The sequence below is a fragment of the Thalassophryne amazonica genome, chromosome 4, assembly GCF_902500255.1.
Source record: "Thalassophryne amazonica chromosome 4, fThaAma1.1, whole genome shotgun sequence".
Classification (NCBI taxonomy): Eukaryota; Metazoa; Chordata; class Actinopteri; order Batrachoidiformes; family Batrachoididae; genus Thalassophryne; species Thalassophryne amazonica.
The window spans coordinates 107,165,351-107,181,468 of record NC_047106.1 but is presented as its reverse complement, the minus strand read 5'-3'; the positions used below and the strand labels follow the sequence as shown (position 1 = coordinate 107,181,468).

The 16,118-nt window shown below is 40.8% G+C and overlaps 1 protein-coding gene across 1 annotated transcript in view; it reads right to left on the bottom strand.

The window, feature by feature from the left end:
* The window catches only part of frya (furry homolog a (Drosophila)), a 260,590-nt gene that overhangs the window by 13,140 nt on the left and 231,332 nt on the right, over positions 1-16,118 (bottom strand). The window contains exons 51-54 of the mRNA XM_034168395.1: positions 13,326-13,526; positions 5,484-5,627; positions 2,672-2,835; positions 2,389-2,596 (exon numbers count right to left, since the gene is read on the bottom strand). Coding sequence (XP_034024286.1) covers positions 2,389-2,596; positions 2,672-2,835; positions 5,484-5,627; positions 13,326-13,526 — 717 coding nt within the window. The remainder of the gene's footprint in view (positions 1-2,388; positions 2,597-2,671; positions 2,836-5,483; positions 5,628-13,325; positions 13,527-16,118) is intronic.

Here is a 16,118-nt window from a genome sequence, read left to right as displayed (position 1 = left end):
GTAGCAAAATCATAAATATGTTTTAATTAACTTCTACATACAGAGTGATGTATAAGTATGGCTCATTAATTTAACTATTTGAAAGTAACATCAGCAGGCAGGAGACTGCATTTATAGTAAACACGTTAGTTTAATTTCTTTCAGATGTGCAATGGTGTGCAAAATGTTCAATATCCAAATACAAAATAGAATCAAACGACATTCACATTATCTTACAGAAAAATAAAGTTGTAATCAAAATTAAATACTTAAATAATAAATACAATAATTAAATAATCTCCAAAATGAACATAGAAATCCACAACGTAACAGCAATGCACACACATTGCACTGGGGGCTGTTGCTTTAACTTTGGCCTGCAAACCATTGAGAGCTGAGCTACTTTTCCCCACCTTTTGCAACAAATTAATCTGAGGAGTTGATCTGCCCTGCTGTTTAACTCTAAGTTTTTCTTCGTAAGGAAGACTATCAAATGGCTTCGCCAAAATCCAGTCCACAACATTCACATTTTCTGCCATTATGTGCAGCTTGCTACGTAGCTAGCTCGCTAGCTGGGACTAGCGCGAGGCGAGTGTGAAGTGTATCCGCCTGTGAGTGCTTTGTGACGGTGGAGCTCAGCAGCACCCTAGAATTCAGTCTCCAAACACAAGCAGCTACAAAAAAAAACACACCAGAAATAGAAGCTCGATTTGTCGCTACTCGTTTTTAACAAAGAAGATGCCGCTAAGAGGATTAGGAAAGTCTCCGGTTCAACTCAGAACACAATGAAAAAGGTACCACGGATGTTTACACCAAAAGATCGCTGATTCGCTCATTTCGCTGTCAATCAAAAAAGGATTCAGCATCAGACACATCATCCAATCATCATGCAGAAGCTGAGCGTCCGGGCCAACCGAGGCCAGCCCACTGCCCCATAGACCCCCAGACACACTGACCGTCCGATGGGCGGGACAAAGCCCAGCATTTATCCAATGACTCGTCTCGTTTCGCAGCAGACTTTGTGATAAGAAGCTGATTCTGAACAAAAGTTGAGCGCGTTGTAGCGCATATTTAGTCAATGACATGTACACACAACAGTATATATTTGATCACTTATTTTTTAACATTTTAGGTCTTAGAGCAATCGCCTGACTTTAAGACACCTAAAGCACTTTACACTAAACGAACGGATCATTTCGCAAATAATGACAACAAAAATTGTAATATTGCAAACCTACCTTTGTCTTTTTTTTTTCTCGTCTTCCAACTTTTTTCTTTTCTCCGCTCCAGAGAGATAATTTCTTTTCTGAGACATGACTTTCACTCACTTCATTCCTCACGATTAGTCATCGACCACCTGACCCAGTGGTGCATCTAAATTTGCCCAACGGTGGCAGCGGCCAACAGGAGGCATCAATTAACCTAGTATTGGTAATTTGTCAAAATGAATTTATTGTTTTTCGGGTGTATTACAATTTCGTTTAAATTATTCAATATTATTTTAATTTCATGTATATATTTACTTTTGTATCACAACGTCTCGGTGCTCTCGGGGCCCCCTGGTGGCGTGGAGGCCCTAAACGACCACGTAGTTGGCGTATGCCTTGGGCCGGCTCTGGATGCACATAGGGGCGTGTGACCTAAAAAGTTGGTGAATCACTGGTATCATCAGTAGTTTCATGGTATTTAGGTATAAACAGTGTATAACGTTGTGTTCAGTGTTTAATGCCATGGTAATAACTGGACTGTTGCATCGGGCCGCTGTCCCTGATTGTGAAAGGTTAACATCTATAAACTCAGGCCTGTGCTTACTGGCTAAGAGTGGACTAAAGAGATAAGTCATCATTATGGTGAACACTTAAACATTATTTAGCAGATTTTATTCGGAAGTTGTTTTTAAATTGCATTTGTCCACAATACATTACATCCATTAGACACACACATTGTAAAAACTACAACATACTTAAAAGCCTGCAAAATGCTTCACTTTTAATGAGTACATCCCATATTTGGGGATAGCGGCCTCAGTGTCACCTTTCATATTTTGGCAAACAGCACCCCCACCTGAACTTCAAGTTATTTGTGTAAAGATAAGATGAGGATGGTTGAGCCTTGGCAGAGGTACAGTCTGTGCTTTAGAGTCCCTTCTAGTTTCAGTTTTTTCTGAAATCTCCCCTGTCAGCTTTGGTCACTGAAGCAAACGACATCTGTTTAATGAATCTCGGGTGATTATGAAGATGAAAGCAGCTGCAGAATGCCTTCCTTTTGTAATTAATCCATTTGCTCTCAAAAGGAAGCCTCTTCATTCAAAGGTTAATCAAGCAGATAATGAAACCTGTTCCCATTTGAGTGTAATTATTCACTTTGAGCAGGTACACATATGCAGGATACAGTGCAACATTAATATACCTGAAACAACGATGAAAACACATGGAAAGTGTACACTGCACAGGATCCATCCGAGTCACACACTAGATGATTAATGTGACTTCGCCAAGCCTCTTCTGCATCATCACCTACAACTGGTTGGAAAGCTGCAAGGATTGCTGAGAAGAAGGGCGAGGGTGGTGGAGATGAACGGGGCTCTAGAGTATTATCTCTCTCCTCTTCAGAAAAACTGAGCGGATACAAAAATAAGCTATGACAGTTTATTTATGTCATTTTATTTTTGAGAAAAGGAGTGAGGTCGTACCTGGGCACACAGTTGTTAAGGTCCAGCTCTCCTTTATAGTCAACACAAACCATGTCCAGTGTCAAACTGTCATCGCAGTGAAATTCAGGGGCAAGTTCATGAATACAAAGAGAGAGGCCATCCTCTTGAGTGTTAATGTCTTCATCTTCTGGTGAAGCTTCTTGCTGAAAGAGAAGGATGCGCATGTTCTTAATCTCGGTAAAAACAAACAACACTGCAAATATTAAGGGCCCCTTCACACATACTACGACTCAGTACAAATCAGGGTGAATCATGGCGGTACAGCTCGTATGAGTGAACCACGAAAACACTGAGCCGACGGGCAGGCGCAGCTGCTGTGAAAAAAAAAATACATGCCACCAACGTGATTCGAACCTGCAATTTCCAAAAGCTCTGATTGCCACCCAGAAACTTTACCACTGAGCTACCATAACTGTGCTGTAAAACGTGCAGGAAAATGCCTGATATCAAGAAGGACATGGACATATTTAAAAAAAAATACAACCATACACCATAAAAACACTGCATTTTATTGAATCCCTCTGATCAAGCGGGCAATACAAATATGATCCATCTGTTCCTCTGTAGAAGACCTGTTGTCACAGACATACGGCCATGAAATGACATGAATGAGAAGCAGTGTGGTCTTATCATGTCGACATCTGCTGGCGGTGTGTCAAGCCAGCCCAGCGCGTGTCCTGCCCGACACGCATTACTTGTGGACGGCATACTGCAGGACAGATACCACGTCATATGGAACAGAGCTTACGTGGGTGACGTGACATTCAGATCGACCACTGCGTGTTATGATCTGACAATCCGTTTCACCTGGGGTAGCCTCTCAATGTGCATGGTGTGTGCTCACTCGCTGCAGCCCATTGCAACAGCGATATATGTTTTTATGTATGCCCATGTGAGGATAGCAAGCAGACACACTTGCGTCACAGTGGACAGTTCTTAGTTCATGTCCATCCAAACATGGAATGTGTTCCCTAGCCATGACGTCCAGAAGTACAGAGCTCCTCAGCTGCCCCTGCCGGTGCACACACCCCCAGTCAGTTCAGTGCACACACCATCGTGTCACTGTCTATTTTCAAAGCCATACTCGTGGGGAACTTAGACATACTGTATTTCACATCCAGCTCAACAGTGATCGTCTGCTGACTGTTATCATGCTAATAGCGTGAATAGCCACACATTTTCTAGGTGCCAAACGAGTGGTGTTAGATGTTCATGTGTGTCAGCTGGAATTTGGCCAACACCTGTCATGGGAGGGTTCGATGGACTCTCACAGCACACACTCTGTCTTTCAGCTGCTGGTGTGGGCAAATAGTTGCATCAACAGGTGTACGAGGTGTTGGAGGCAGCTGTGATTTTTGATATTGAATATTTTGATTAATATTTAAGTATCACAGACAGGGTTCTGGCTCACACTACGCAGGAGGTACTTGTATGGATCCCAAAATATTAACAAGAAATTTTCATGTTTCTGGGCTATGGTACAACTTCAAATCAGAAAAAGTTGGAAAATGTGCAAAAAACCAAAACAAAATTTGTAATTTGTAATATACAGTGCCCTTCAAAAGTACTGGAACACTTGGTATTTCACACACTTTAATTTGTTTCTGCCATTTCAAATACAAAAAATAAAATTTCTAAAATTATTTTCCTTAACCTGCTGGTACGTCATTTATTTGTTTATGTCTTCCAATTATGATCTCCTGGTTTTAAATCACATTTTCTTCTTGTGACCTCTGAGCCTGCTTTTTTGTTTTAATAAATTTTTTGCACTTGTACCTTGACAAATTTGATCACCTGTATATGACTTTGGGCTAAACTAACATGCACATTCACCCCTAACATCGAGGTGAATGTGAGGCATTATTGTAAAGTGCGTTGAGCATCTTATGCAGATGGAAAAGCGCTATATAAATGCAGTCCATTTACGATTTTACACATATTGCATAGGATTCCTGCTTTATTCACACTTCATGCGCAGTTCGACCACATTCATACTATGTGTGAAGGGGCCCTGAACAGCGTGCATTGCATGTTTGCATTGGCATTGTATGTTTGCATTTTCCCCCTCTATTGCTCTCAATTATTAACAATTAAAACTTGGGGTAAAAAGTGCACACTAACCTTGGCATGGGACGCTATGGGCACTCCTTGTGGTGTTTTCTTTTCTTTATCTTTTAGTCAATTTGTGTGCAAAAATTGTCAATTAAACAGATTACAAAATTATTTCATTGTCCATAATTTGGTCATGCACACTTAAAAGTTGGGGCAGGCAATGTGTAAACCTTTCTCCACATCCCACATGCTCAGAGTTTTTAGTTGTTTCTTACAGCCACCAACCCAGAAGCAGCAGCAGGTATACACATTGCCCTGAACAAAAAGCCATGAAAAGAAAGCTTCCCCAGCCACCACCATTGGTTGCAAGGTCCCCCCAACCCCCAAACATACTGGGACAAACTCTGCCACCATTAAATTAAGACATACACTATCCCTTAGCCAAAGCGTTAAAGAATATTGCCTTGCAGGTTTTAGTTCATTCATCTATACTATTGCATGCAATTAATGAAATGTATAGGGAAGACCAAATCATGCTCTACTTTAGAGAAAATCTAGAAAAGTCAAGAAATACTGAAAGTGCTGGATCCATGAAGCACATATATTGTCCAAGATACCACACAAGAAAGAATGCAATATAATACTTCTATTTAGCAAAGTTAGTAGAGAACTCAAGCATAGAACTGTGACAGGAATTCTTATTTCCCAGTATCTCAGACACCCGAAATCCCTTATTCACCCGCTGCTTCAAGTTCCCTGGCAGTTGGACCTCAAAACTTGGATTTTTGGTGTTCAGAGGGGATGAGTCAGCTGAAGTTGTCTCAGCAAAGGTAGAAGGAGAATCCATGTTATTGATGTCGGCTGCTGGAGAAAAGTTGACAACCTGCAGAAAAACAAAGTCAGTGTCAGTCTGTGTCACTCAGTGAACTCAGCACAGCAGAAGACATTGGACTGAAAATATTGTTTGACTGCCTGAAACCACAGAGGATTGTACAGTGACTGCAAACTCTATGAAAAAGATTGTCACGGAGTTGACAGCGATTCCAGTTTTCACAAACCTCTGCTAAGATACTTAATGACCATTGTTTGTGATATAGCATAATAGCTGTAAAAGCTAAATGTGTAAAGTTATAGTGGCAAAGAAATGTTTCACACAATTCAAGTAGATACAAGAAATAAAACATAGTAGTTTGCAAATCTGATGAATTAGTAAAACAAAAAAATAAACAATTTGTTTGAAGGTTGACATTATGGTACAAACAACAGGATCTCACTCACTCACTCATCTTCAACTGCTTACTCCAATTAAGGGTCACAGAGGGTTAGAGCCTATCCCAGCAGTTATAGGGCATGAGGTACACCCTGAAAAGGATGCCAGTCTATCGCAGGGCCACATATAGATAAACAAACACATTCACATCTGCATGCACACCTACGGACAATTTAAAGTTTCCAGTCCACCTAACCTGCATGTCTTTGGATGTGGGAGGAAGCCAGAGCACCCAGAGGGAACCCACGCAAACACAGGGAGAACATGCAAACTTCCACACAGAAAGGCCACAGGTGGGAATTGAACCCATGACCTTCTTGCTTTGAGGCAACAGTGCTAACCACTAAGCCACTATGCTGCCAACAACCAGATCTTTAAAATCAGAAATGTCTTAATCCCTCAAAAACATAATTGTGCACAACAAATTTCATGTCAATCAGCCATTACGATCATGAGATACTGAATTTGACAACAACCTAAGGATGTGATGAGATTGGGCAAATTACTGCCACTGCATAGTCCCGCAGACAGCTGTCACACCAGCGGAAAAAGTTCAGACAGACCACATTCAGAGGAAGGACGACCAGCAACTATATTACTTGGAAAACTGGTAGTCTAATGAAGAATATTTTCATTTTTTTAAATTAGTATTGTCATCATAATAATCATCACCACCTTTATTTTTCTTTTCAGCTTGTTCTGTACATTCATCGTGTCTCTCTTCAACTGTCTGTGTGTGTGTCAGAGGCAGTGAAGCTGTCTGTCCTCTGAATGTCCTTATGGTGCATTCACATGTTGATGGTAGTAAAGCAGTTATATCAGTTGTAGAGGTTTTACCTTACCATCTGCTGGGCCTGCAAAGGGTAGATGTTAGACGTGGCAATTTAGCAGTATTAATTATAGACAAAATTAATTTTAATTGTCAGAGATGCAATACTGTTTGAGTGTTTTGCACAGTGCTTTACAGTAAAGTCTATAGGTATTTGATAGCTGACCCCAAGTTTTCAAATTCATCTACCTTAACCATCTCTATTCCTTGTAACCGCAACATTCCACCAAGCTCCCTTTCGTTCAAACACATGTACTAAGTTTTGCTCCCACTGTCTTTCATTCCCCTTCTTTCCAGAGCATATCTCCGTGTCTCTAGGCTAGTTTCAACATGGTATCGACTCCCACCACATATCACAATGTCATCTGAAAACATAGTCCAAGGAGACTCCTGTCTCATCTATCAACCTGTCCATCACCACTGCAAACAAGGACAGACTCAGAGCCAATCCTTGATGTAATCCCACTTCCACCTTGAATGAATCTGTCATTCCTACCATGCATCTCACTGCTGTCACACTGTCCTTGTACATATCCTGCACAATGGTGGGCACAGCTAACCAAAACGTTAGCTTCCATAACCATTAATCAGCTAACTGAAAAGTTAGCTTTTATGATGCTAAACCGATAAACCACTAAAAAAAATGATCGTAAGCTACAGCTAACTGCTAACTTTCAGTATTGTCTCCAGTACGCTCTCAGCTACTGACAAGCCGATTTTAAGCTTAAACACCACCATTCTGGTAGAATTAAAGACGATCACAAATCTAAGACAACCAATGAGTTGGCACTTCTGTCTTTGTGCGCCCTGGCAACTGCTATACGGAAGAGTCATTATCCTTCACAGCATACAGTGGTCCAGCTGTGTGGCAGACATTTTGAAAAGGAAAGCAGGTTTGACTTATGGTTTTGATTTATAAATCAAATTAATCTGGATAGAATAACTACATAAATGTCAACTCTGTCATTTGTACAAAGTGAAAATATCGCACTAATTCTGAAGTTTTGAACATTAACACACACAGATGCCCAAAAGGGATTATGGGTAAGCCTCGGTTCGGTACAGGGCTGTGCACGGGCAAGTTCACATTGTGTGTGTTTACCGTAATTTCTGGACTATAGACCCCACCTAAATATTAGCCGCACCCACCAATTTTAAAAAGAAAAAAGAAATTGTACATAAATAAGTCACACTTGTCTATAAGCTGCAGGTCTCCATGTTGTAACATGAGATATTTACACAGAAAGATGTTAGACAGAAAGATTTTTTAACTTTTAATTAAATACGTACGTTAAGTAAGTACCTGAAGTGTTACATGTAAATATTGACGCGCATGTCATCCAGCATGCACACATGGTGTCCCTGCTCCCCACGGAGAACTGAGTAATTTCATAACTTTTCTTGAGATTTCATCGCGTGTGCAGCCAGGATTGCATGGAGCTTGTGGTAAATGAGACGTTATTGAGGCGCTGTGACTTTTTTGACTTAGTGCACCAAGACAGAGAACCGGTGGTGGGGAAGGAGGGGGAAGAAGACTCCACTCTGCTAACTGATCTGACGGTGCAAAGTGCTGCAGAGCAACTTTTCTTCACTAAAACACACAGGTAAGACCTTATATTTACACTGTGTGTGTGTGTGTGTGAATTCATACCGCATGAGTAGCGCACCTTTCAGGAAATCAACTGACAGCATCAGTTGACATATTTGTTGTTTATTTGAGAACGTTTACTTAACTTATTACCAGGCATTACTTTGCAATTATTTTATTTTCCTGTTTGTATAATGTTACAATAAATTGTTGGTTTAAACAACAAGCAAATTTAGGTTTTGCATTTTGTTCCCATACTGCACCGAAAATGAACCGAACCATGACCTCACAACCGAGGTGCGTATCGAACTGTGATTTTTGTGTATCGTTTCACCCCTAGTGTTTACAAATAAATGTGCTTTTGTAAATATGTCTTTTTTTTCATTTGTAAAAAAAAAAAAGAAAAAAAAGAAAAGGCATTTGCAAAACTGAAAAGTCTGTTTGTTAAGTTGTGATTCAGGTCGACAACCATGTGATATAACCGGGCGTCATTCCCACTGCCATCCAGTAGATGGCAGTGATCTATGCATTTTGACCCATCTATCTATGCATTTTGATCCTGCACCACCCTCACTTCTCTGCCACTCCAGATCTCCTCATACAATACCACAACTCTCCTCTTGCCCCCTGACATAAGCTTTCACTAAATCCACTAACACACAATATAACTCCTTCTGGCCTTCTCTATACTTCTACATCAGCACTCTCAGAGCAAACATTGTATCTTTGATGCTCTTTCTTGGCATGAATCCATATTGCTGCTCACAGATCTTCACCTGTATTCCAAGCCTAGCCTCTACAATTCTTCCGCATAACTTCATGCTATGGCTGATCAACTTTTTGCAGAACTGCAGGTACTGCAGAACTGCAGTACCTGCAGAAGTACCTGCAGTTCTGCACATTATTGTTAAAAATCAGAACCAGCACACTTCTTCTCCACTCCTCAGGCAACCTCTCACTTTCCAAGATTCTATTAAACAGTCGGGTTAGGAAAGTCACTGTAAACTGTTCCAAACATTTCTATGCTTCCACTAGAATGTCATCTGGACCAATTGCCTTCAAAGCTGTCCTCACTTCTTCCTTACTAATCTTTTGCATTTCCTGATTTACTCTCTCCACACCATCAAGTCTTTTCCCTCTCATTTTCTTCATTCATCAGCTCCTCAAAATATTCCCTCCAACTTCTCAACACACTCTCCTTGTTTGTCAGCACATTACCATCTGCATCCTTTATCACCCTAACCTGCTGGACATCCTTTCCAACTCTGTCCCTTCGTCTGGCCAATCGGTACAAGTCCTCTTCTCCTTCCTTAGTGTTTAACTCCATGTACAGCTCACTATAGACCATTTTCGTTTGCATTTGCCACTTCTCCTTTTCATCTTACACCACTTATGGGTCATACCATGTCAATTCAACGAGGGCCTCACGCACTTTGTCTCAGATTTTCTTCAAATTTTAATCAAATATTCTCAGGCTATTCAGAACAACAACTCTGACGTTTGAGGCCTGTAGACCAAGTAGTTTCTGAGATATGGCCAATTTAGTGCACGGGGTCTGGTGTTTTTAGGCAAGAATGATGGCCATCATTTCTGGAGCCATGTTTAAGGTAGAATATCTCAGCAAATAATGGACTTAGAGGCCTGAAATTTTCTGTGCCAGTTGTCATGGACACCCAGATTTGGCATATCTATGGTAAACAGTTATTGTGGGAGAAACCTCTGAAATCTGGAAAAAAAAAATATATATATTTTGTGGTTAAATTTTATTAGAAGAAAAGCTCATGTGAGCAGTAAATAAAACTCTTCAAACTGATTCCATTTTTAAGGTACTGATATCCACTTTATGTTTTATAAATATGGCCTTCTTTATGAAACTCCTTCCTGGTTAATTTAAGCATCCAATTATGGCTAATTTGTGCACTCATGAATGTATTTCTAGTGCTGAAATGACAATTTCATTTTAATTGTGTGCACACACTGCATTCATATGATTCATGGCACACCCCAGAATGCTTGCACATAGATCTGCCAGGGGGATTCCCCAAGGTTTCCACGGTTACTAGGCTTATATCCACCTGCATGAGTGTGATGTGTGATGTGCCTGTTCTGCAAAGCAGAAGTTCTCTTGTATCATCTAAGTCTGTAATTGGCTTGACCCCTTGTTTCCTAAGTGTTATTCCAAAGCATGGTGGCCAAGTGGTTACTGCGCTTGGTTTCAGTGCAGAAGGTTCCCGGTTCAAATCCCACCCCTGCCACATTTCTCCATGTGAAGTGGAGTAGTGTCAGGAAGGGCATCCGGCGTAAAACCTGTGCCAATTCAACATGCAGATCCACCTTGGATTTGCTGTGGCGACCCCGAGTGCAAACAAGGGAGCAGCTGAAGGGAGTTACTTTACTTTTTACTTGACTCTGACAAGACTAATCAATACCAAAAAAAACAAAAAAAAAACAACAAAAAAAACTGCATTCAGTGTTTATTGGTCTATTTAAAGAAATTTGAAATATAGATCATCAAAATATTCACCTGCAGAAAGAAGTGTGATGACATTCACTTTCATCAGACCAAAAAGAACAGGGCGGAAGATGTGCAGCCATTCTTACTCCAACCAGACTGACAGCAGCAGCTTTGAACATGTCCAGACATGCAGTACCCCAGTCACTGCATTGCTCATCATGCAGGTGGATATAAGCCTAGTAACCGTGGAAACCTTGGGGAATCCCCCTGGCAGATCTATGTGCAAGCATTCTGGGGTGTGCCATGAATCATATGAATGCAGTGTTTGCACACAGTTAAAATGAAATTGTCATTTCAGCACTAGAAATACATTCGCAATTGCACAAATTAGCCATAATTGGATACTTAAATTAACCAGGAAGGAGTTTCATAAAGAAGACCATATTTATAACACATAAAGTAGATATCAATACCTTCAAAATGGAATCAGTTTGAAGAGTTTTATTTACTGCCCATATGAGCTTTTCTTCTAATAAAATTCAACCACAAAATGTTTTTTCAGATTTCAGAGGTTTCTCCCACAATAGCTGTTTACCACAGATATGCCACATTTACATATTTCATTGCCAGTATAGCTGGCATTAAGGAGCCAAGAAATGGAAAGGTTTCTTTGAGTGTAATGGTATGCTTCAGTGTCTCAAACATGGATGCTCCTAATAGTCAATGTAATATTTTCCAAAGTTTGAGCATACATAAACTTCACAGTTTAGTGTCAATGTCTGCTGTATGACTATAGTCCAAGTCTGGGTGTCCATGACGACTGCCACAGAAAATTTCAGGCCTCTAAGTCCATTATTTGCTGAGATATTCTACCTTGAACATGGCTCCAGAAATGATGGCCATAATTTTTGCCTAAAAAATCGGCAGACCCCATGCACACTAAATTGGCCATATCTCAGAAACTACTTGGCCTACAGGCCTCAAACTTCAGAATGTTGTTCTGAATAGTCAATGAATATTTGATTAAAATTTAAAGAAAATATGAGACATATTGCGTGAGGCCCCTCAAATATTCGTTGAATTGACATGGAATGACCCATATCCTTGTACACCTGTCTACTTTCTTCATCTCTCTGACTGTCCCAATTCTTTTTTTGCCAACCTATTTCTCCTTATACTTCCATCTTCTTTTCTCCATCAAGCCTCCTTTCCTTCCTTCCACTGTCCAAATGTCACATCCAGCATCTACCTAGCTGTCTCCCTCACCACATCTCCAGTACATTTCCAGTTGTCCAAAATGACATTATCTCTAATCAGTGCCTCTTTCACCTACTCTCTGAATTTTGTACATTTCCTCCTTCAGCTTCCACCATCTGATCGTTTGTTGAGCTCTCAGTCTCTTCCTCTTCTTCACTTCTAAAGTCATCTTACAAACCACCATCCAATGCTGTTTAGCTACACTCTACCCTGCCACCATGTTTTAGCTTGCATCTCCTACAAAGAATGCAGACCACCTCCTGTGCACCTTCGTCAACGCTTATATGTCACCCTGTGCTCCTCCATTTTCTTAAAGTAGGTATCCACGACAGCCATTTCCATCCTTTTTTTGCCAAATCTACTATCATCTGCCGTTCCACATTCTTGCCCTTGATACTGTATCTATCCATTGCTTCCTCATCACCTCTGTTCCCTTCACCAACATGCCCACTGAAGTCTGCTCCAATCACAGAAGTGGTCTTTTGTTCCACCTCATCTAACTCACTCCAGAAATTTTCTTTCACTTTCATCTCGCAACCTACCAGTGGGTCATGCCATTCATCATCACCCCTTCACTTTCCAGGCACTCGCTTAACCGCCAGCACACTCTTAACATACTCTTCCTTTAAAATGACCCCAACAGCATTTCTCTTCCTGTCCACACCATGACACAATAACTTGAACCCACCACCTATGTTCTTACTTCCCTTCACTTGGTCTCTTGCACACACAATATGTCAACCATTCTCCTCTCCATCATGTCAGCCAGCTCTCTGCCTTTACCAGTCATACTGCCACTATTCAAATTTCAGACTCTCACTTCCACCCTTCCAGTTTTCCTCTTCTCCCACTGTTTCTGGACATGTTCTCTTCCTCTTCTTCTTCTTCACCCAGCAGTAGCCCAATTTCTGCGGACACCCGGTAATGCCAGATGCCCTTCCTGATGCAACCCTACTCATTTATCTGGGCTTGGGACCGGCACTCAGAGTGTACTGGCTGCACACATGTGGCTGAGTTAACAATTATTCCACAATACGGCCTCTTAAATATATTTCATAAAACAATAAGAATTTTATATTTGTCATTAGGATTCTTGTAAAAATCAACATCACAACACAGCTGCAACAGAAGATCTTCAAGTCTAATTAAACAATATTATTATGTATAGCCAAGTGGACTTACAAGTTGTGAGTGGGAGAGTAACTGGCTGGCAGTGAGGGAATCTTCCTCAGAAGATTCATCTGAGTCTTCGTGTGTGATCTGGCTCAGGCTGGGCATGCTACTAGACAACTGGTTCTGATGCGAGGGCCGAAGGTTACTCTGGTCCAGATTCTCAACGGAGTGTCTGCGCACACCCCAGTTAAAACTGTCCTTTGTTTCTCCCTGCAGCAGAGAATATTTGGGGATTACTAGACAGAGGTAGCCTTTTGTTCCCCTCACAGTAACACGTGCACACAGATGTATTGTAAACACAGAAAACCATGCAGTGCGGGTTCAAGGAGAGCAGCACTTTCTTGGCAAGTTTTCACCTTCTGAAAGACAGAGGAGAAACTGGGTTTGACAAAATGCACCCTCAAGCGGCTTGATCAAAATAGCAAGGGGATGGAAAAGGTTGCATTTGAGTTTATTGGGCTTTATTGCTTGCAAAATATTTACAGGTTCAGTCTCCAGAGTCTAGCTGCTTTGTTGTAAGAGATCCAAAAATGATTCTTCCCTGTGGAGATGTCAGCTGGTTTACACTGACACTCCACATCAACAGATCAAATAAACAAGACTCACTGTAGATTTTTTTTTTTATAGCTTATAGTTATTTTTCTGTTTGTATACTTATTTTCTTATTTTTACCATGATTTAAATTCATTTTATTTTACCTCTTCATGTAATTCCTTTTAAAATCTTTGCTCCTTCTACATAGCATGTTATGCTGTATTATCTACTTCTGTTGTTTTTAAATGTAATGTATAAATAAAGTGACTTGACTATAATGACCATGATCCATGCCACTGAGATTTGGGCTCCTTGGATGACTTATCAATTTCCTTTAAATGTAAATCTTACCACTTTCATGATCATTCAATGATTCATGTGGTCAGCATTTTTTTCATGTGTCAGATGATTAGAATTGACATGGAGAAAATTATAAAGTTCCACTTATGTTTTTCAGGTTTTGGTTAAAAAATGATATGGCACAAGGCCATACTTCTGTTGTAAGCATGAATGTGAACTGTCTCGATTAACAAATGCAAATCTACAAAAATGCCATCAACTTCAGCACAGAAGATAAATGCATCCTAAAATTACATAAAAATTAGAGAATGAACATGGTTTACTGGAGAACATGCACATACAGTTGTGGACATATGTTACAGACCTTGGCTAAAACCTTTCATACCTGACTGCATATATTCCATTTTTCTTCAAACAACATGTGTGTTCAGTCAGTTGTAATTACAATTTCTCTCTGAATGTATTCAAAAATAATAGTTTTAAGACAGATTTCTATCTTCACTATGTCAGGTTTTTAGTGGGTCAATAGTTTACATATACCAAGATGAATGCATCTTTAAACAGCATGGAAGATTCTAGAAAGTGAAAGATTTTATTTTTACCCAAGGCCATCAAATATGTCCATCGGGTATTGTGAAGGCTTTTCGTTACTATTAGTATAGTCTTATTATTTATTGCCAGACTCTTGAAATTCACAGGGACCATTCTTGGGACATGGACCTTGAACAAGTTCAAAGATGGCTAACCTTGATGTATTTTAAGAGGTTAAAAAGTCACATTCTGTTTCAGTCAGATCCGTTTGTTTTTGAGTGACGTGGGTGACAGCCAATCAGAGTAGAGCTGCACCGTGCCATCAGTCACTGGTCTCTTCAAAACTGCTTCATTTTGTGTGTTTATTTACATGAATCTCATATATTATGTAAAAGCTAGTGAGAAAAAAACACTTCTAAAACCAAAACACTGTTTTTGGAAACTAATAACTCCTCTGTGTTATATGGCTGGGGGGGCCTGGCTGCCGGTTTGTTTGTCTTTTGGTTTCCTCCCAGGTGGCTTGCGTTTGGGACTGAGTGGCTGTGTTGCTGAGGCTGTCAGGACCTCACCCTGATCACCTGCGACTCGTCAGGACTCACAGCTGTGGTGCATCTGGATGGATTGGAACATGTTGGCATTTAAGACTGGAGTGCACAGTGTGTATTTGCCAGAGACTCGACCTTGTGACCAGACGGGTGAGATCGTCGTCTCGGGAGCCATCTCATCAACAGCGGATGCTGAGAACGTCCAGGTTTGATGCACAGTCTGTGAAAGAGGAGGGGGTGAGGTCTCACGCTCGTCAGCACACTTCCTGAGGTACGTTTAGATTTTGTGACTAACAGTTATACAGTCAGTAAATGTGGTGTCCCTCACACCTTATTGTATTGAGCTGTTTGTTAGTCATGTATCAGCTTCCACTGCAGTGGAGTTTTGTGAACGGGATGTTCCATGCCTGCAGGTTGGGAAGCTGATCAGTAATCAAGCCAGGAAGTGTTTGCTGTTTGTACACCTTTAAGTGTTCTGTGTGTAGAGTGTGGACTCACATAATGGTTCCTTCTTTCACAGACTCGGTTGTTGCGGCCACCTGGGGGGTGTCGGCGGGGTCCTTGGGTCCGAAACAGCTTCTGGCTCCGGACCGTTAGCGCTGCTGGGAGCGCACCACGCCAGGCCGCACCTTTTTGTTATTATATTATCACTGTTATGTATTAAATTCAGTTAGCCTTTGTACCGTGCTCTGCTTATTTCATACTGGGTCCTTCAAACGCTGGTCGGTTCTCCGAGCTGCGTCCGACACATAACACTCTGAGCTTATTTACAAGACATTTTGGCAATGTTAACATGGCGTCATCACTTCCTGGTGTAGCTAATTGCTAACAGCTTCATTTCATGTATGTTATGTAAAAGCTAGTGAGAAATAAACACTTCTAAAGCTGAAAT